Raw genomic sequence first — 21,792 nt, 5'->3', positions numbered from 1 at the left:
AAAAGAAGATTAGGCCAAGCTTTATATGGACATTCTACTGTCCTGGGGGTCAGCTGCTGCTTTGAAAATTTAATTTTTCTCCTGGGTGAATTCAGTAGACATCGACCTTTTCTCCTCTGATGTAACAATGTAAATACAAACTTTATACTCATATAAGTGAAATAATAATGGGAATTGGTTTTAAATTTAGTGTTTGTGTAGCGCCTGTGTACTTTCAGTACAGGTGCTATCCTAAATTTAGAGGGTGATGAGAGAGTTAGTTAATTCTCATCCAGGTAATTTGTGTAAATTAAGCCTCTGTTTCAGCTGGGCTCTATTGTGTATTCATTCTGTGTTCCTGAGGTGCTTTTCCACCCCGGGGCGACAGGTGGTGCCAGTGGAGTCTAGGTGGGAGTGCCTCTTTCCAGCAGCCAATCAGGAGGGGTTTTCCCTTGCGGGGCATGCTGGGGGAGGATACTTTAGGAACAGACGCCATTCTGGCGGGATTCGTTTTCTTCTGGTTCCGGGTGCGGCACCCACCTTCAGGGTGACCACACATCACGGGCCCCGGCGATATGGCCTACCAGGCCGGGGCTCACGTGCTACGCGGTGTTCTTAGTTCCGGCACCCTGATGGCCCGGAGAAACTGAAGCTATGGTGGGGCCCCAGCAATCGGCTGGGTCTCCAAATTCTGAGAAGAGATCCCAAGCGAGTTGTGCTGTTCGGTGGGGAGTCAGTCTGAAGAGAGCCAGAGAGGCAGGCGATCCAACAGGGCCTAGACCAGTGGTTCTTAACCTTGTTGGAGGTACTGAACCCCACCAGTTTCATATGCGCATTCACCGAACCCTTCTTAATTGGAAAAATAAAATATGATTTTGCGTGTGATGGGCACAGTGGCTACGTGTGATGGGCACAGTGGCTGCGTGTGATGGGCACAGTGGCTGCGTGTGATGGGCACAGTGGCGACAATTGATGGCATAGTGAGGCTGCAATTTATATATATTTGCACCAGGTCTGTGGCAGAGACTTGTTTTTCTTCCCAGTGCCCTGAGTGATACCCTGGCTGCCAGGTCGGTGTGAGAGGCCTGTCCATGTACACTATACCCCCTCCGGCTGGAGGGGCGACGAAAGTAGAGTGTCATTTTGAAGCAGGACTGCTTCTGTTCTGTTGGGCCTGAATCTGCTATTCCTCCTCCTCACCCATCTCTGATCTACCTACCTCCAGTTTACTGTTTGCCGTGTTGGGCAGTAATAAAAGCACAAGAAAGACACCTGCTGTTTGGACATTCCGTCATTGCTACTCTCATCAACTACCCTAGACGTCAGAGCCATAGAGGTAACACGCCATCCCAATCTATAACCAGCGGCTCCTGCGGGGGTAGCGCTACATTTATTACTCACTTGTGTCTATATGTAGAGAAGATTCCTCCTGTTTACATTCCGTAATCATCTCCCCCTCCTTCATAGACTGCTGATCTCCACTCACCAATGTCTCTTCTTCTTCCTCTTTAATCTCATCTTTGATGTCTTTCAGTTCTTCACCCTAAACCCCAAATATGACAAAACAAGAGATTACGCAAAAGAATATCATCACATAGTTTAGAATACATTTTGAGTTCTAGTTGCTCAGTCCCACCTACCTGATAATTGTGAGGGATGGTGTGACCTTCCTGTGTGGAATCCCGGGAATACAGAGGACCTCCCCCTCCCATAGACTGCGGATCCTCAAACATCTCTTCTGTTTCCATTTTATTCTCAACTTTGATGTCTTTCAGTTCTTCACTCTGAACTCACAATGAGAAAAATGGATTTATAAAAAGGAAACAAAAGAAAAAATAGAAGGTTATTTGGAAGCATAGAATTCAACAATGTATTTGACTTCTAATTGCTCAGCCCCACCTACCTGATGATGGTGAGGGATGATGTGACCTTCCTGTGTGGAATCCCGGGAATACAGAGGACGGGGACATCTCTCTGGTGGGTTCCCATTACTGGATCCATCTGTAGGAAACACACACACTGACTGAATACATTGTTTCTATGTGTTTATTAGATGATCGAGGATCTAGGTGGATCCTCCATACTGCTCTCTCCTTTACAATAATGTGCACCACCCTACAGTTTGGGCCCCACTGTTAGCTGGGAATACAGAGGACAGGGACATTTTTCTGGTTGGTTCCCATTACTGGATCCATCTGTAGGAAACACACACACTGACTGAATACATTGTTTCTATGTGTTTATCAGATGATGGGGGATCTAGGTGGAGCCTCCGTACTGCTCTCTCCTTTACAATAAAGTCTCCTCTTACCTGGTGATGTGAGGGGCGGCTGATTCTCCATCATGACGTCCTTGTAGAGATCCTCGTGTCCTCCTTAATACCCCCACTCCTCCCAGCTGCTGGGTGTTAATGGATCACCAGACATTTTCTTCACCACTTTACAATCCTGTGTAAAGAGAGAAATTAGCAATGGCCACTCCTGACCTCCTATATTCCTCCTCACCTCTCCAGATAGAATATTATTTTAATTACAGAGATAAAAATAATGTCACGTGACCCTCTCAGAGTTTTCCTCACCTCCTCCTGATCTATACAGGACTCTCCTCTCTGTAGAGTCTAGACAATAATAAAATGAGAGCTAACTGGACTGTACTGGGATGAATAATGTCTGCACAGAGTTCTGACACCTCAGGTGGCTTTTAACTGCTTGCCGACTGCCCACTGTCGTTTCACGGCGGCAAGTCGGCTCCCCTGCGCGAGAGCACGCAATATAACGCCGGCTCCCGCGCAGGCCACTAGGGCTGCTCGCCCCCGACTCCCGTGCCCGGCGGGCGCAATCGCCGCCAGACACACGCGATCGCTCATTACAGAGCGGGGCCTGGGAGCTGTGTGTGTAAACACACAGCTCCCGGTCCTGTCAGGGGGGGAAATGCTGATCTTCTGTACATACAATGTATAAACAGCGATCAGTGATTTCCCCTAATGAGGCCACCCCCCCTACAGTTAGAACACACCCAGGGAACATACTTAACCCCTTCCCCGCCCCCTAGTGTTAACCCCTTCCCTGCCAGTGGCATTTTTATTGTAATTCAATGCGTTTTTATAGCACTGATCGCTATAAAAATGCCAATGGTCCCAAAAATGTGTCAAAAGTGTCCGCCATAATGTCGCAGTACCGGAAAAAAAACGCTGATCGCCGCCATTACTAGTAAAAAAAAAATATTAATAAAAATGCCATTAAAAAAAAAACTATTTTGTAAACGCTATAACTTTTGTGCAAACCAATCAATAAACGCCTATTGCGATTTTTTTTTAACGAAAAATATGTAGAAGAATACGTATCGGCCTAAACTGAGGAAAAAAAATGTTTTTTATTATATATTTTGAGGGATATTTATTACAGCAAAAAGTAAAAAATATTTTTTTTTTCAAAATTGTCGCTCTATTTTTGTTTATAGCGCAAAAACTAAAAACCGCAGAGGTGATCAAATACCACCAAAAGAAAGCTCTATTTGTGGGGAAAAAAGGACGCCAATTTTGTTTGGGAGCCGCGTCGCACGACCGCGCAATTGTCAGTTAAATCGACGCAGTGCCGAATCACAAAAAGTGCTCTGGTCTTTGGGCAGCAATATGGTCCGGGGGTTAAAGAGGAGTTCCACCTAAAAATTTAACTTCCTCTTAACCCACTCCTCGCCCCCTTATATGCCACATTTGGCATGTAATTTTTTTGGGGGGGGGAGTGGGGGCTTCAGCAGAAGGGGACTTCCTGTCCCACTTCCTCCTTCCGCCGAGGGGCTGAAAAGGCGATACGTCATATCGCCTTTTGGCAGCCCCTCCCTGTAGGCGATCGCCTAGGACACGTGACAGGTCCTAGGCGATCGCCTGTCCAATCAAACAGCGCAGCGCCGGGCCGTGCCGCTCGCGCATGCGCAGTGGGTGCCCGGCCGTGAAGCCGAAAGCGGTCACGGCCGGGTGCCCACAGTGACAATGAAAACGCCGGCCGGGGAGGGGGGGAGAGGAGCGGAGCCCCGGCCGGCGCGTCGCTGGAATGCTGGAGCAGGTAAGTGTCAGTTTATTAAAAGCCAGCAGCTACACTTTTTGTAGCTGCTGACTTTTAATAAACTTAAAAAATGGGTGGAAAACCCCTTTAAGTGGTTAAAGAAAAACTCCAACTAAAATCTTTTATTTTAGGCTTAGAATGACTGGAGAGGAAATAGCACTTCTAGTAATATATTTTCTGCCTGTGTCCTGGATAAGGAGATATCCTTTCACTTCATGTCCAACGTGTATTGGGTCTATAGACCAGAGGCTCAGGATGGACAGTTGGATCAATGGCTCTATATTTAGGATGTATTCAGTCTATAAACCAGAGGCTCTGGATGGACAGTTGGATAAATGGCTCTATATTTAGGATGTATCTGGTCTATAAACCAGAGGCTCTGGATAGGCAGTTGGATAAATGGTTCTATATTTACAATGTATCAGTGTACGTATTATAATATAAGTCTGTATAGTAGTTACTGGAGATAAAAGACATCACAGTGACTATGGAGGAAGAGGACGGACATGACGGGGGGGGGGGGGGGGGGTTACTGGGTGTAAATATAAAGTAATTTATATTACCTCCTATACTGCCGATTGCAAGGATATCCTCCTCTTCTTCCTGCAAACTTTCCCTCTCTAGGAACTTCCTGTCTGTAGAGGACATCACTTCCTGTCTGTAAATGACATCACTTCCTGTCTGTATCTTTTATCACTTCCTGTCAGTTGATTCCAAATGAAGATAAGTGAGATCACCATCTTGTGGAGAAAATACCAACCGCAGCCTGTGTTTTTAAATACTTTGAAAGCGGCTTCCTGGATTGTTCTTCAGATTTGGTGCCTAATCACTTGTCATATTGCCATTGTATTAAAAAAACAAGACAGCTGACTCCTGAATGTTGGGGGCTGTATAAGAATGACCTCCCCTTTGTGTTGCTCATGCAAACCCTCTAGACCAGTGGTTCTCAACCTTTCTAGTGCCGTGTCCCCTTGATAAAATTTCCCAAGTTGTGGGGACCCCCAACAGTAAAATTATTTTTGTAGCGTGGGTTGTCAGCACCTAAGGCAAGACAAGTAATTTGCGCCCCTAACCCACAGGTATTTAACGCTCCCTGAGTCCCTTCCACTCGTACAGTATTAAACCCCTTGTGGTACCACTCTCTTTTTTTCTCCTTTCTTCCCTTTTATCTCTCTATCGTAATTTCTTGATTTTTTTCCCCCATCCCTCTCTCTAGCTGTTTTTTCTCCCCTTTTCTTTGTTCCTCCCCCTCTTTTCCTCTCCCTTCCATGTATTCTCTATTTATTCATTTTCTTACTCCTTGGTGGGGATGGGGGTTGTCAGTGCTGGTGGGGGGATCAGTGGCAGTGCTGGGGGGAGTTCTGATCAGTCATCTTAGGTGCTCTTGATCAGGGTCATCTGCTGATCTGAGAACTGTAGCGGGGACTTTTAATGGCAACTATAATCACAGGTAGTGTTACTCACTGTGTATCTTGCTTTAATGTGTCACCAGCTCTGTGGTGTCTCACAGAAGTGACACCTATGCTGCAATCAGGACATAGGGTCTCCTCTACTCCCTCCCACTTCACATTCCTTACCATTTAGCTGACCTCTAGTCTCTGCCCCCCACCCATGCCGTGAACTGAATGGGAGGCTTCAAAAAGCCTGAGTGGGCAGCCACGGGCTCCAGGAACAGCCCAGCTAGGCGGCAACAGGCTCCAGGGACAGCCCTGTTGGGTGGCTACGAAAAGGCTGGGAGAGCAGTGTGGGCTTCAGGAACAGCCCTGGATTTGGTGACCCCTGGCAAATTGTCATTCCACCCCCGAGGGGGGCCCGACCCCCAGGTTGAGAACCACTGCTCTAGACTATGAAGCAGAGTGCTCCATGATCACTGTGTCCATCAGACATCGCAGATTACAGAGCAGGGTACAAAATCAATGAAATTGGCCCCATGTGACCAATCACAGCCATCACAAATGTTAACTAAAGCTAATTATTGGCTGTGAGAGGAAACAGAGTGTTATCACAGTGACACCACCACACCAGTCCATAGCAGCCTCTTTATTAACAACTCAATTCAATTAACATAACTGTATAAAACATCGGTTAAACCACCACCCATCAACCAAAATACTCGCATTGGCCTTTGCAGGAAACCCCAAACATTGCCACATGATCCAATCATGCACTGCGGTATCTTTAACATAAATAGGCCTCCAGCTGGCATACCACCAATGGGACCCATACCACCAATGGGTCCCGAACTCTTCCATATCCAAGGTTTTTTCCTTTGCCCGCAAAGACCAACACCCGCCACTGCCACGACATCCAAAGATCCAACCGCTCTGTGGAAAAATTGCATTAGCATGAAAGACAACCATAATACCCACTAAAACAGGGAGGGTGGGTGGGAAGCTCGCTCCTCCTGTCTACACTGACACAGAGGAGGGACGTTCTCCTTCCTTACTTCCTGCTGACCCCTCCTCCTATCTAAATCCAATCAGGTGAGCTCTTACAATTACCAAACTTCCTTGGTTCCCTGTTAACCCTGTCATGTCAGCGCTCTGTTATTGCACTTTTTTTTGTTTACTTCGAGGCTTCTCTATAAACAGTGTTTTTGTAAGATAAGTGTAAGCCATCAACAATGTTCCGTGTCCCAAGTCACACCAGTCCCAGTGCCACCAGACCAGTGTAAGCCATCAACAGCTTAACTGCAACACCAGTGCTAGTTTCAGCAGAACTAGTGCAGCCATCAACAATGTCTCTGATAACCACCGCACCAGTTCCAATGCCACCAGACCAGTGTAAGTCATCAGCATTGTTCCTGATTGCTGCCACATCAGTACACTCTCACCAGAACAATGTAGGCCTGGAACAGTGTTCCTAAACACAACCACACCAGTCCCAGTTTTTCCAGGCCAGTATACACCAGTAAAAGTCTTCCCGATTGCCACCAAAGCAGCCCCAATTTCACCAGACCAGTGTAAGCCAGCAACAGTGTGTCAGGGCTGGGCTCAGCCCTTCCTTCTCTGTGCTGGCAGCTCAGCTGTCAGCTAATTACAAGCTCCTATCTCTCCACAGTGACTCACCTGTTGTCAATCCTGCTCGTCAGCTCTGCCTACTTAAAGCCTTCCAGTTCATTTGCTCTCTGCCTTCGCCGTTGTCAACATCACAGAGACTTTCTCCTGCGTTCCTGTTGTGGACTGGCTCGGCTGGCATTCCTTCTGGCTCCTGATTCCACTTGTTGGACTACTACGTTTATCCCTGGCTCTCTGACATTGGCTTGGTCGACTACCCGATTCAGTTACTGTTTACCTTTTTATTATTATTTTTAAACAAGTGTGATTTAACTGTACTTCTATTGCGGTCTGATTCATGGTTCCTGATACAGTGGTCCTCACCACCGCCACACCAGTTCCAGTGTTACCAAACCACAGTAAGCATGCAACAGTATTTCTGAAACAGTCCCGGTGTTAACAGACCAGTGTAAACCAGTAACAGTGTCCCTGATTTCTGCCACACCAGTTCCAATGTTGCCAGACCAGTGTAAGCCAGCAAAAGTGTTGCTGATAGCTAGGCACACCAGTCTGAATTTCCAGCATAAGCCAGCAACAATCTTCCTGTCCTGATTGCTGCCACACCAGAGCAGTGTGATCCCAGCCTGCTGCCTGGACCAATCCTTTGCCTGTTTGCTGACCATGTTTCTGTCTGCCACCTGAACTGGCCCATTTGTGTGTCATAATTGACGGCATTCCATAGACACCAGTCCCAGCCATCCTCTGCAGACAACTGCACTCCTGGAACCACTGGGATGCTTTTGTTCAATCTTTGTTCAGCCCCTATACTTTCTGGCTCGTAAACATGGCATAACTAGGGCCAGCCATGTACCAGTAGGCTGGGCTTGCTTGGCTTACAGCTACAGGGACTTCTACAGGTGACAACATGTTATAGGTAGTCAGAAAATTATAATAATTATATTGTAATTTATGCCCCTAGAAAGCCTGAAGGTGCTCCTTTGATTTTGGGCCTCTCTATGTGGTTAGGCTCTGTAAAAGTCTCACATATGCGACAACCTCATATTGAGGTGTAGAGCAGTGTTTTTTTGGGTGTGATTTTAAGTATGCCCATGTTGTGTGTTAGAAATAACTTGTTAAAATTACACATTTGTGAAATAAAATCAAGAGTCTATTTTCCACATTTTGTGTCTGTTTTTACTGTCCTGGTGCTTCAGGGCCTCCTGCCCTTTGTAGATTTATTGTTAAACATACTTGGTGCAGGGAAATATTGCATACTCTAGTAACACCATCCACTAACAGGGGGACACTCTTCACTATACATATGCCACCCAGAACAATCCTTTCAGCAGGAACTAAGAGAATGGCCAGCACTGAGATTTTTGGACTAGCTCAATGAACATCTAAAAACAACATCAGCTGGGCTACCCAGAAGGGCAGCAGCCCTTCAGACTGGGAACTTCTTCTGCTGAACAAGAGAAGGGCTGCCCCGGGCCCAAAATTCATTAATGCACAGACAGCCAGTCACGCAGCAACAGTCACCATTTCTGTCTCAATAAAACAGTCTAGAGGTTTTCTGGTCTGTGGTATTCTGGTCTGAACTCACGTTTCTGCATGACTGGATGCCCCCTTCCGATATCAGTCCAACATTCACCACTGAGCTCTCCAGACCAGATCCCAAGTGAAATCTCTTGATTAGAGTCAATAACAGGAAGGAAAGGACCCTCAGAAGTAGGCCCCCCCCCCACCAGCTCTGGACTAGCTGGGACCTCGATTAAAACCAGCAGAACACGAGTTGAGCTGCCCTGAAGAGCAGCAGCCACTCAGACTGGGAACTTCTCCTACTGGACATAAACAGGCCTGCCCCAGGTGCCAGACTATTTATACTCACTCCCAGACATATTCTGGGCACCCTCCCCCAGGGATTGATTGAGACAACATAAATATTCAGGCTGTTGATTTGCTTCATCCAGCCCTCTACATTCTAGAATCCTCCAGAAGGCAAGGGGAAACAGTCAGACCTGCAGACAGCGAAGCCCATGACAGACCAAAGCATTTACAAACTGCTCCAATCATTACAGAGGAACGAAAAAGAACTACATTTAACTAATCATTCTAGCAACCTATTTGAAAGAGTGACACATCCCTTAAAAGTCTGAAGGTTCTCCTTAGATTTTGGGCCTCTCTATGTGGTTAGGCTCTGAAAATGTCAATATAATCAGTCCAAACATTGAAAATGTCTCACACATGTAGTATCCCCATACTAGGGAGGAGTAGTAGAACGGTTTTTCAATATTCTCTCTGTATTTTCTAAAAACTTGTGGCAGAAGTATGAAATCTTCAAAAGATTTATCGTGCCTTTTAAAAAATACCTTGGGGTGTTTACTCTCCTGAAATGTGGGTGCTTCTCCTATCCCGGCACTTCAGGGCCTCAAAAAATGTGATAGGTGGTCAGAAAATCAGATGCAATAATTATGCCCCTTAAAAGCCTGAAGGTGCTCCTTAGATTTTGGACCTCTTTATGTGTCTAGGCAGCTTAATAGTCTCACACGTGTGGTATCCCCATACTCAGGAGGAGTAGAAGAAGAAGAATAAGTTGTGTGGTGTAATTCTAAGTATACCCATGTTGAGCGTGAGAAATGATTTGTTAAAATTAACATTTGTGAAGCAAAATTATTTATTTAATTTCTTATTTTTCCAAAAATATTCTTGCAAAAATATACAAAATCAGAAAACTCCCCATGCCTCTTACTAAATACCTTGAATTGTCTACTTTCCAAAAGGGGTCATTTGGGGGGTGTTTATACTGTTCTGGTATTTTAAAGCCTCAAGAATCAAGACAGGCGGTCAGGATATCAGGACTATTTCATTTTCAATATATATACATTGTAGACTTTATAACTTTCACACAGATTACATAAAATATACACCGATTTACTTTTTATTTTACCAAAGAAATGTAGAAGAATACATTTGGTCTAAATTTATCAAGAAAGATTTATTTTCAGTTTTAAAAGAGAAAGTAATAAAAATACATATACATTTTTAAAATGTTGCGGCTTATTTCTTTATATATTAAAAGCAGTGACAAAATACAACCAAAAAAAGCTTTACCGGTCTCGAAAAATTATAGAAAATTCACTTGGGTACAGAGTTGCATTACCGAGTAATTGTCAGTCAAAGAGTCACTGTGAAACCAAACAAATGGCGTGGACAGGAAGGGCGTTTAACATCTTAAAGTGGTTAACAAACAATAAAAACAAAGCTATAATCTAAATCAAAACCTTTATAATTGAAGACAAGAAACAATATAAAAGAAGAAAAAGATAAAACTATAATAAAGCCCGAGAGCGATCCGCGCGGCCGTTATGCTGGGCAGGAAGTTGAGTCAAAATGCAAAAAAAAAAAAACATTTTGCTTTTAAATGTAAATGAGAGATCTGGGGTATTTTTGACCCCAGATTTCTCAATAAAGAGGACCCGTCATCCTTATTATTATTGCAAGGAATGTTTATGGTTTTTTATTGTGATTCTCGGGTCAAAACATTTTTTTTTTTTTTAAGTCAAAATACCAAAAAAAATTATAGTAATAAAAAAAGATTTTGCTGTTAAAAAAGGTAACTAATAGATCTGGGGTCATTTTGACCCCAGATTGCTCATTAAAGAGGACCTGTCATCCTTATTATTATTTCAAGGAATGTTTATGTTCCTTGTAATAGGAATAAAAGTGATAAAAAAAAATGAAGGTACAGTGTAATAATAAAAAGTAAAAGAAGAAAAAAATAAATTGAAAGCACCCCATCCCTCCACGCTCACGTGCAGACGCAAATGCAAATGTAAGCCGCACACAAATGTGTAAACGGTGTACAAACCACACATGTGAGGTATCGCCACGAACGTTTGAGTGAGATCAATAATTCTACTGCCGCATCTCCTCCGTAAATCTAAACAGGTAATCCTTTGTTGGTGTCTTTGGGCCCCATTTTTGGTGTCATTGGAAGGAGCTTGAATTGAGCTTCAGGAGGAATTGTGCCCCAATGTTGGTGTCGGTGAATGAAATAGCGCCCCAAGCCAGATAAAGGAAAGCACACCTGGTCCATGGGCTGCAGTTGGAAGACCCCTGGTTTAGAGGATCATATTACTAGAATTCAATCCCTGCAGACTCAGATCTATCAAACTGAACCTGAAAAACATTCAATATATTCCGCCCCACCCCCAACACACCACTGTTATCATGAGAAAGATTGTTATCTCGTGTGAGTTCTCTGGTGATACACAAAGCTTTTTTTATGAATGAAAGATTTCCCGCACTGTGAACATGAATAAGGACGCTCTCCCATGTGAATTTTCTGGTGATACACAAGGTTTCCTTTCTGAGTGAAAGATTTCCCGCACTCTGAACATGAATAACGTTCACCCACGTGCAATCTCTGGTGATGCACAAGCTGTCCTTTCGTCATGAAAGATTTCCCGCACTCTGAACATGGATAAGGACGCTCACCTGTGTGAATTCTCTGGTGTTCATGAAGGGCGTTTTTCTTAATGAAAGATTTCTCGCACTCTGAACATGAATAGGGACGCTCATCTATGTGAATTTTCTGGTGTCCATCAAAAGACGCTTTCCATTTAAAACATTTCCCACACTCTGAGCATGAATAAGGACGCTCACCCGTGTGATCTCTCTGGTGTACAAAAAGTTTTGCTTTCTCAATGAAACCTTTCCCGCACTCTGAACATGAATAAGGACGCTCACCCGTGTGAATCTTCTGGTGTCTAATAAGATTTCTTTTCCGAGTGAAACTTTTCCCGCACTCTGAACATGGATAGGGACGCTCACCCGTGTGAATCTTCAGGTGTTTAATGAGATTTATTTCCTCAGTGAAACATTTCCCACACTCTGAACATGAATGAGAAGACTCACCTGTGTGACTTCTTTGGTGTACGAGAAGATTTATTTCCTCAATGAAACATTTCCCGCACTCTGAACATGAATGAGGAGACTCACCTGTGTGAATTTTTTCGTGGATAAGAAGTTTGCTTTTTACAGTGAAACCTTTCCCGCACTCTGAACAGGAAAAGGGACGCTCACCCGTGTGACTGTACCAGTGTGCAAGAAGGCTTTGTTTACTAGAGAAACACTTCCCGCACTCTGAACATGAATAGGGACGCTCGCCCGTGTGAATCTTTTGATGTTTAATAAGATTTTTTCTCTCAGTGTAAGATTTCCCGCACTCTGAACATGAAAACGGACGCTCACCTGTGTGACTTCTCTGATGTCCAACAAGCCCAGATTTATGAATAAAACCTTTCCCGCACTCTGAACATGAAAAGGAATGCTCACCCGTGTGACTGTACTGGTGATGCTCAGCAGTGTGATATTTCCTGTGTTTAAGAAGGTATCTCTTTTTTGTGAAAAGTTTCCCACACACTGAACATGACAATGACCTCTCTTCTGTGTGATCTCCTTCCTGCCCTGAAGAAGATTCCTCGGGAATAGACGGATCTATTAAAGTATTTCTACTGTGAAATCTTAGAGTCCTGGTATGTGATTTATCAGAAGATTCCTCAGACGTATTCCGGACATTATGGTCATCTGCTGAGAAACAATTTTACAATAAATGTTAGAAAAAGTGTTATAAAAAAAACTTGATTTCAGGAGTCGTATTTGTTGGACCAGCACTAAATATTTGAGCTCCGGCATACAAGAGGGAGCAATCAGAACAGAAATATAAATGCTTAATAGATAAATGATACAAATCACCCAAATCACACTGTGCAACTTTGTGCATTGAGGACGTTATATTGAGGAATGGAGATGCACCTTTCATATGGCCTTCTCCATGTCTGTCCACCTGCAAGGTGATTAATGTGGTCAGTCTCTGGGTGGAGACCAAACCTGATATAAGCCAGCGAAGCCTGCAATCTCAGTATCTCCTCCTCATTTGTTGGGAACAGGACGTTATATTGAGGAACAGAGAGGGATCTTTCATATGGTGTACAGTATCTCCTCCTCATTTGTTGGGAACATGACGTTATATTGAGGAATGGAGATGGACCTTTCATATGGTGTACAGTATCTCCTCATTTATTGGGAACATTGGTTAATATAATTGAGCTCTTCTGATTAAGACTACAGATGATTCTTTCATATGGTGTTCGATACACACAGTTCATTGGGCGGTGGAATAGATACAGCAATGATTTTCTTATTTTCAGCATTTCAGGTTTCTCAGTCTGTCCTGGAAATAAGAATATGATGTTCTCCATTTTATAGATTGCGTGTAATTAAAAGGAAAACTAACCTCTGTATACGGAAGGGGTGTTTTGTTTTAAGAGCTCTGTGGATGAGGAATAATCTGGTTCCAGATGACTAATAAAAATGACTGGATGTTCTTATTATTACAAATATTGTATACTAATAATTGTAGGAAAAAAATTTTAGAATGTTGATCTGGGAAGTTATCCAATTGCCTCTTGGGCAGGGTCGGACTGACCATTGAGTCACTCGGCACTGCCCGAGGGCCCCATGCCACTAGGGGGCCCCATCAGGGTTGCCAGGCTCAGTAAAACCAGGGACAGTATGTACAAATCTATGTTTTTTTTACATCTGTCCCTGATATGTCCGAAACCGACATGCTTCTAATGTGAAAATCCCGAGATTTTAGCTGCCCAGCCTCTGGGCGTGGTGGCCATCTGTAAGCCCAGGGGCCCCATAATCTTCTATTGCCCGGGGGCCCCACGAGTTGTCAGTCCGCCCCTGCTCTTGGGATCAGGAAAGAACATCTTAACCTAAAGAAAATGAGGCCGATCTTTATATGGTTATTCTGTCTTCCTCCTGGGTGAATTCAGTAGACATAGACCTTTTCTCCTCTGATGTAACAATGTAAATACAAACTTTATACTCATAGAAATAAAATAATAATGGGAACTTGTTCTATATTTAGTGTTTTTTTTACTTACTTGTGTCCATATGTAGAGAAGATTCCTCCTGTTTACATTCCGTAATCATCTCCCCGTCCTCCATAGACTGTCGATCTCCACTCACCAACCTCTCTTCTTCTTCCTCTTTATCCTCAACTTTGATGTCTTTCAGTTCTTCACCCTAAACCCCAAAGATGGTAGAAAGAAACAAGAGATTACACAGAAGAATGTCCTCCATAGATTAGAATACATTTTGAGTTCTAGTTGCTCAGTCCCACCTACCCGATGATGGTGGGGGATGGTGTGACCTTCCTGTGTGGAATCCCGGGAATACAGAGGACGGGGACATCTCTCTGGTGGGTTCCCATTACTGGATCCATCTGTAGGAAACACACACACTGACTGAATACATTGTTTCTATGTGTTTATCAGATGATGGGGGATCTAGGTGGAGCCTCCGTACTGCTCTCTCCTTTACAATAAAGTCTCCTCTTACCCGGTGATGTGAGGGGCGGCTGATTCTCCATCATGACGTCCTTGGAGAGATCCTTGTGTCCTTCTAAATACTCCCACTCCTCCATGGAGAAATAGACAGTGACATCCTGACACCTTATAGGAACCTGACACACACAATGATACAGTCACCATCCAGACACATCCCTTGTCTGTTACTGGATAATGTCCCAGAATTCCCGGCACCGCTCACCTCTCCTGTCATCAGTTCAATGGTCTTATTGGTGACCTCAAGAACCTTCTTGTTTCTTTCAATGGTCAGGGAAAGTGGTGGAGGCACCTTATTGGTCACCTGGCCAGTAGACTTTACAGGAGGCAATATCTATAGAAAAAGATAAAGAATGATGTCATGGCACTACCAGAATTGTTTTCTCTCTACAGGAGTTTTTTTCCCACTAATAGAGATAAGAGTGATATCATCTGGCCTCCCAGAATCCTCCTCTCTTCCTCTCACATTTCTGTACAGAACTCTCCTCTGTGTAGACGGATAATAAACTGATAATTATCTGAACTGTAATGGGATGAATAATGTCTACACAGAGTTCCACTAGAGGTATGACACCTCAGATTGCATTTAAAGAACAACTCTGTCTAGAAACCAGAGGCTCTGGATGGACAGTTGGATAAATGGTTCTATATTTAGGATGTATCCGGTCTATAAACCAGAGGCTCTGGATGGACAGTTGGATAAATGGTTCTATATTTAGGATGTATCCGGTCTATAAACCAGAGGCTCTGTATGGACAGTTGGATAAATGGCTCTATATCTAGGATGTATCTGGTCTATAAACCAGAGGCTCTGGCATAGTTGCCAACTGCCCTAAATTTCCCAGGACATTCCTGGTATTTAGACCTTTGTCACAGTCTTACAGTTTCCCGGGAAATGTCCACAGTTTTCCTGATTTTTCGCCAGCGCTGGTTAATTGTCTCCGCCGGGCCCCCATTTTACAGAAGACCAGCTATCGTGAGGAAGAAACAAGAGGTGGAACCAAGGCTCTGTAGTTCTATCATAGGCCTCATTTAAAGTCCCAACCCTACCCCTTCCTTGTTTTTGAACCGCCTCTTGGTTCTTTCCTTTGACTTCCACGAGCTGGTCTTCTGTAAATGGCACATAGACCAAATTAGCAGTGGCGTCGCTACCGGGGGGCGGCCCGCACACGGGTGAATAGGGGCGACAAGTGTCTTTCCCAGCCAGAGTTCTGGGACCCCGAGCAACCTCCATTCCCTCAGTGCACAGAGCCCTCCAGGACAAACAAACTTTTAGCACACATTTTCATCCCAGGCAGTGGTGTAAGGAGGGACTCTGATGGGGACACCTGTGATGGAAGTAGGGACTCTGGTCACCCCCCCTCCCCGTGCTCTTCTCCGGTCATCCCCCTGTGCTCTTCTCCGGTCACACAGGGGATGCCAGATTATCCCCTCCCAGCCAGCATAATTTAGCCACACCCACATTTTGCCGCTGCACACATCGCATTCCATAGGTCAAATATTCCCCCGAAATGTCCCTCATTCTCAACTTCAAAAGTTGGGAGGCATGTTTAGGATGTAATCTGATCTATAAACCAGAGGCTCTGGATGGACAGTTGGATAAATGGCTCTATATTTTGGATGTATTTGGTCTATAAACCAGAGGCTCTGGATGGACAGTTGGATAAATGGATCTTTATTTATAATGTATCTGGTCTATAAACCAGAGGCTCTGGATGGACAGTTGGATAAATGGCTCTATATTTAGGATGTATCCGGTCTATAAACCAGAGGCTCTGGATGGACAGTTGGATAAATAGTTCTAAATTTATGATGTATCTGGTCTATAAACCAGAGGCTCTGGATGGACAGTTGGATAAATAGTTCTATATTTAGGATGTATCTGGTCTAAAAACCAGATGCACTGGATGGACAGTTGGATAAATGGCTCTATATTTAGGATGTATCCGGTCTATAAACCAGAGGCTCTGGATGGACAGTTGGATAAATGGCTCTATATTTAGGATGTATCCGGTCTATAAACCAGAGGCTCTGGATGGACAGTTGGATAAATAGTTCTATATTTAGGATGTATCCGGTCTATAAACCAGAGGCTCTGTATGGACAGTTGGATAAATAGTTTTATATTTAGGATGTATCAGTGTACGTATTATAATATACGTCTGTATAGTTAGTATCTGTTGCAGATAGCAGATATCACAGTGTCTATGGAGGAAGAGGACGGACATGACGGGGGATTACTGGGTGTAAATATAAAATAACATCTTATTACCTTCTCTGCAGCCGATTGCAAGGATATCCTTCTCTTCTTCCTGCAAACTTGCTTCTATCTAGAAACCACCTGTCTGTAGGTGACATCACTTCCTGTGTGTATCTTTATCATTTCCTGTCTGTATCGTCTATCACTTCCTGTCCGTAGATGACATCACTTCCTGTCCATGTCTGCTATCACTTCCTGTCTCTGCATTCCAATGAGGACAAGTGAGTTCTCCATCTTGTGGAGAAAATACATACCGCAGCATGTGTCTTTATATACTTTGAAAGCTGCTTTATGGATTGTTCTTCAGTTCTGGTGCCTAAACACTTGTCATATGTTGTATAAAAAATATGCCATTGTTGTATAAAAAAAACAACAACAAGACAGCTGACTCCTGAAGGTTGGGGTTGTATAGAAATGCGTCCCCCCCCCCCCCCCCTTTGAGCATCCTCTATCTAGAGCAGTGATGGCGAACCTCGGCACCCCAGATGTTTTGGAACTTAATTTCCCATGATGCTCAACTACACTGCAGAGTGCATGAGAATCATGGGAAATGTGCGTCCATCAGACACGGCAGATCACAGAGCAGAGTACAGGACCCATGAAACTGGCCCCATGTGATCACTGTGACCAATCACAGACATCACAAATGTGAACTAAGGCTGCATGTTGAAGTCATAACTTTGTTTTCTCTTATATTGATCGGCTCTGAGAGGAAACAGAGGCCCAGATTCTCATACATTAGCGCTGCTCCTGGGCAGCGTAATGTATGAGCTCTACGTTACACTGCCGCAGGTCTACAGGTTTAAATCCTGATTCTCAGAACACTTACCTGTAAACTTGCGGCGGTGTAGCGTTAGATTGCTCGGCGCAAGCCCGCCCAATTCAAATGGGGCGGGCACCATATAAATTAGACGCGCTCCCGCGCCGAGCGTACTACGCATGCTCCGTCGGGTAAATTACCCGACGTGCATTGCGCTAAATGACGTCGCCCCGACGTCATTTGCCTAGATGTATACGTAAATGGCGTCCAGCGCTATTCACGGACGTCTTATGCAAACGACGTAATTTTTATTCAATTCGACGCGGGAACGACGGCCATAGTTAACATTGGTTGCGCCTGCTAATTAGCAGGGGCAACCTTACGCGTCGGGTACGCTACGCAAACGACGTTAATTCGCTGCTCGACCTCGCGTATGTTCGGGAATCGCCGTACTTACCTCATTTGCATAGACGACGGGGAAAAGCGACGATGCGACACCTAGCGGCGGGAAAAAAATTACTTTTAAGATCTGACAGCGTAACAGCCTTACGCTTGTCAGATCTAATGGGTACCTATGCGCAACTGATTCTGAGAATCAGTCGCATAGATACCCGGGGCCAGATGAGGTGTTACGACGGCGCTAATGGTGTTGCGTCGTCGTAACGCCTTTGAGAATCTGGCCCAGAGTGTTATGCCAGTGATTAGCACAGTACAGTGTCACCAGAGCAGCCAACCAATGTCCCGGATCACTACCAACTCCAGTACAGTATCACCATACCAGTACAACCGACAACAGTGTCCCTTATTGCTAATGTCACTACCAAGTCACCAGACCAGTGCAGCCAATCACAGTGTTCTTGATCACCAGTGTTGCCATAGCAGTGTAAGCCATCTACAGTGTTCCCAGTCGCAAGCCACACCTGTCCCAGTGCCATCAGCTGTGTTCCTGATCACCACCACTACAGTCCCAGTTTTCCCCGGCCTGTGTACACTAGTAAAGGCTCGTACACATGATCGGACTTCCATCGGACAAATACGTGGAATTTTGTACGAAGGGCGTTGGCCGTAAACTTGTTCTGCATACAGACGGCAGAACCTTTTCAGCCAACATACACGAAACTATGTGGGTTTTCTGCTCTGTAGCGCCACCATTTGGGCAACTTCTGCTAATGTTGTCATTGGTTCGGAGATTGCGTGTTTGTACTTTGGATTTTAGTCTGACGGACTTTTTTACACACGATCGGATAATCCGGCAGCACACACTTGTTGTCGGAAAACTTGAGAGCATGACCATCCAACATTTGTTGTTGGAAATTCCGATAAGCTAGAAACAGTGTTCCTGAACACCACCACACCAGTCCCAATGTTACCAGACCCCAGTAAGGGGAGAGACTGCCACATGTAGCAAGCTTTCAAAGGACAGTGCTGTGCCTAACTCTTTGGAGCAGCCAGGTGGGCTGGTATACAAGCAGCCAGGAGGGCTGGTAGGACCTGCAGGCAGTAAAGCTGGGGGCAGTTCTACAGAGGAAAGGAAATAATCCTGCATGCCGATATATATATAGCCACTTCAATAACCACTTTAATACCGGGAACTTTCCCCCCTTCCTGCCCAAGCCAATTTTCAGCTTTCAGCGCTGTCACTATTTAAATGACAATTGCGCGGTCATGTAACAGTATACTTTATAAATAACTATGTTTTCTCCTTCACTGACGGGTACTGATGACGAGGTGGCACTGATGATTGGTGCTGATGGGCACTAATATGCAGTACTGATGGTCATTGATAGGCACTGAAAGGATGCACTGATGGGTACTTATGGGTGGCACTGTTGGGCATCACTGATAAGGAGGCACTGGCAGGCATCATTTGTGGGCACTGATTACCATAATTTGTGAGCACTGATTGGCATCTCTGGTGGCCTTGTGTGACATACCTGGCGGGCATCCGTGCTGGTCCTGGTGGCATCCCTGGTGGTCCTGGGTGAGCATGCACTGATAATCACTCCACACAGCCCAGCCCCCCTCCCTGACAGGAGAGCAGCCGCTGAGCTCTCCTCTACTCGTGTCTGTCAGACGCGAGTGAGGAAAATCCGATACACAGCTTTTCCTGTTTACACCGTGATCAGCTGTGATCGGACACAGCTGATCACATGGTAGAGAGCCTCCGTCAGAGGCTCTTTACCGGGATCGGAATTGCAGTCCTTCAGACTGACACCACAACACCGATGTCATATGACGTCCAGTCAGGATATCCTAACCACTTTGCGCACGTCATATTGCTATATGGTGGGCAGGAAGTGGTTAAAGACTGATTGTGTCCAGGAAGGAGAACAGTCTATGATCTTGTCTTTGTACATATCGGAAGGAAGTTGTCCCCATCCATTGTTTTAGTCATATTGGGCATCCCATAACCCCTCTACCCCTCCAGGTTGTTATCCATAATAAAAACAACAAAAATAATTCAGGGACTGATTTCTTGTGTCGAGATGCAAGTGTATGAAAAAAAAGAAAGCCTGAAGGTGCTCCTTGGATTTTGGACCACTCTACGTGTCTAGGCAGGTAAAAAGTCTCACATATGCGGTATCCCCATGCTTGGAAGAAGCAGTCGAATGTGTTGTGTGGTGTAATTGTATACCCATGTTGGGTGTGAGTAATAATTTGTTAAAATGAAACTTTGTGAAACAAAAAGCACATTTTTATTTAATTTATTTTCCCAAAAAGATTCTTTCAAAAATTAAAAAATTCAGAAAACTCTCCATGCCTCTTACTGAATACCTTGAACTGTCTACCTAAAAAGGGGTCATTTGCGAGGTGTTTATACTGTTCTGGCATTTTAAAGCCTCAAGAATCCAGACAGGCGGTCAGGATATCAATTAATTTTTAATATATATATACATATATATTATACATTGTATACTTTATAACGTTCACACAAATTACATAATACACACTGATTTGCTTTTTATTTTACCAAATAAATGTAGAATACATTTTGGTGTAAATTTATGAAGAAAGATTATTTAGTAGCAAATTTTTATAAGAGAAAGTTATATATATATATATATTTTTTTTTAATTTTCAGTCTTTATTATATAAAATAATATGAAAAGCGGTGACGAAACACAACCAAAAAAAATCATAAAAAAAAAACGGTCCCAAAAAATTATATAAAATTCATTTGTGTAATTGTCAGTCAAAGTTTCACAGTGATATAAACAAAAAAAAAATGTCGTGGACAGGAATTGCGTTTAACATGGCGGTCTTCAAGTGGTTAACAAACAATAAAAACTAAGCTATAATCAAAACCTTTATAATTGACGACAATAAACGATATAATAGAAGAAGAAGATGATAATAAACTATCATAATAAAGCCCGGAGGTGATTCAATGAGGTTGTTTCCTGGACAGGAAGTCGAGTGTGGCCTCTACTCTTCTTTATGCCCTTGGAGCACCGGAGCGACTTCTGACAGCACTTACGATTCTCGGGCCAAAGCAATTTTTTTTTCTTTTTGTCAAAATGCAAAAAAAATAAAATTATTTTGTTTTTAAAAGGTAAATGAGAGATCTGGGGTCTTTTTTACCCCAGATATCTCAATAAAGAGTACCTGTCATTCTTATTTTTATTACAAGGAATGTTTATGTTCCTTGTAATACGAATAAAAGTAATAAAAAAATAAATAAAGGGACAGTGTAAAAATATTTTTTTTTAAAGTAAAACAAATTAGAAAAAATTATTAAAGGGACAGTGTAAAAAATAAAAATTAAAGTAAAACAAATAAGAAAAAAAATTAAAGGGACAGTGTAAAAATAAAAAAATTGAAAGTCAAACAAATAAAAAAAATAATTAAAGTGCCCCATCCCTCTGTGCTCGCGCACAGAAGCAAACGCATACGTAAGCCGTGCCCACATATGTAGATGGTGTTCAAACCACACATGTGAGGTATCGCCGCGAACGTTAGAGCGAGAGCAATAATTCTAGCCGTAGACCTCCTCTGTAACTCTAAACGGGTAACCTGTAAAAATTATAAAGCGTCGTCTATGGAGATTAAATACCGTAGTTTATCGCCATTCCACGGGTGTGCGCAATTTTAAAGCATGACATGCTGGGTATCTATTTACTCGGCGTAACATCACCTTCCACATTATACAATTTTTTTTATTATTACTTAATAAAATAGTATTTTTTTCCAAAAAATTGCATTTGAAAGACCGCTGCGCAAATACTGCGTGACATAAAAAATTGCAATGATCGCTATTTGATTTTCTAGGAGCCTCTGCTAAAATATGTATATATAATGCTTGTGGGTTCTAAGTAGA

At 43.7% G+C, this 21,792-nt stretch overlaps 2 protein-coding genes and 2 long non-coding RNA genes across 5 annotated transcripts in view; all 4 read right to left on the bottom strand.

Annotated features, from left to right (window-relative positions):
* LOC120910542 (zinc finger protein 585A-like) overlaps positions 1-1,915 on the bottom strand; it is a 46,282-nt gene extending 44,367 nt beyond the window's left edge. The window contains exons 1-3 of the mRNA XM_040322298.1: positions 1,883-1,915; positions 1,620-1,763; positions 1,381-1,522 (exon numbers count right to left, since the gene is read on the bottom strand). Coding sequence (XP_040178232.1) covers positions 1,381-1,522; positions 1,620-1,727 — 250 coding nt within the window. The 5' untranslated portion in view covers positions 1,728-1,763; positions 1,883-1,915. The remainder of the gene's footprint in view (positions 1-1,380; positions 1,523-1,619; positions 1,764-1,882) is intronic.
* Positions 1,916-2,155: 240 nt separating this feature from the next.
* On the bottom strand, positions 2,156-4,691 carry LOC120910286. Its single transcript, XR_005741491.1, has 3 exons — positions 4,604-4,691; positions 2,291-2,426; positions 2,156-2,174 (listed from the first exon to the last, which is right to left on the bottom strand). It is a non-coding gene; the product is annotated as an uncharacterized LOC120910286 (long non-coding RNA).
* Positions 4,692-10,012: 5,321 nt separating this feature from the next.
* LOC120910107 (gastrula zinc finger protein XlCGF57.1-like) lies at positions 10,013-14,314 on the bottom strand. Of its 2 annotated transcripts, none has more exons than XM_040321977.1 (2): positions 13,993-14,314; positions 10,013-12,628 (listed from the first exon to the last, which is right to left on the bottom strand). In XM_040321977.1, the coding sequence occupies exons 1-2, from the start codon at positions 14,054-14,056 to the stop codon at positions 11,280-11,282; spliced, it is 1,413 nt and encodes a 470-aa protein (XP_040177911.1). In that variant the 5' UTR covers positions 14,057-14,314; the 3' UTR covers positions 10,013-11,279. The 2 variants fall into 2 exon arrangements, with proteins under 2 accessions (XP_040177911.1, XP_040177912.1); XM_040321978.1 differs by having other exon boundaries at positions 10,013-12,625.
* Positions 14,315-14,532: 218 nt separating this feature from the next.
* LOC120910277 lies at positions 14,533-16,826 on the bottom strand. The gene is made up of 3 exons (XR_005741482.1): positions 16,727-16,826; positions 14,660-14,788; positions 14,533-14,573 (listed from the first exon to the last, which is right to left on the bottom strand). It is a non-coding gene; the product is annotated as an uncharacterized LOC120910277 (long non-coding RNA).
* Positions 16,827-21,792: the final 4,966 nt, after the last annotated feature.

This window comes from Rana temporaria, chromosome 8 (genome assembly GCF_905171775.1).
Source record: "Rana temporaria chromosome 8, aRanTem1.1, whole genome shotgun sequence".
Taxonomy (NCBI): domain Eukaryota; kingdom Metazoa; phylum Chordata; class Amphibia; order Anura; family Ranidae; genus Rana; species Rana temporaria.
Note: the sequence above shows the minus strand (reverse complement) of the source record. Positions and strands in the feature narration are given on the sequence as shown.

Excerpts from the sequence above, each read along its gene's own strand:
- LOC120910107 (XM_040321977.1), bottom strand. The coding sequence starts at position 14,056 with ATGGAGGACGGGGAGATGATTACGGAATGTAAACAGGAGGAATCTTCT. Across the intron at positions 12,629-13,992 it reads TTCTCTACATATGGACACAA|CAGATGACCATAATGTCCGG; the intron begins GTAAGTAAAAAA and ends ATTGTTTCTCAG.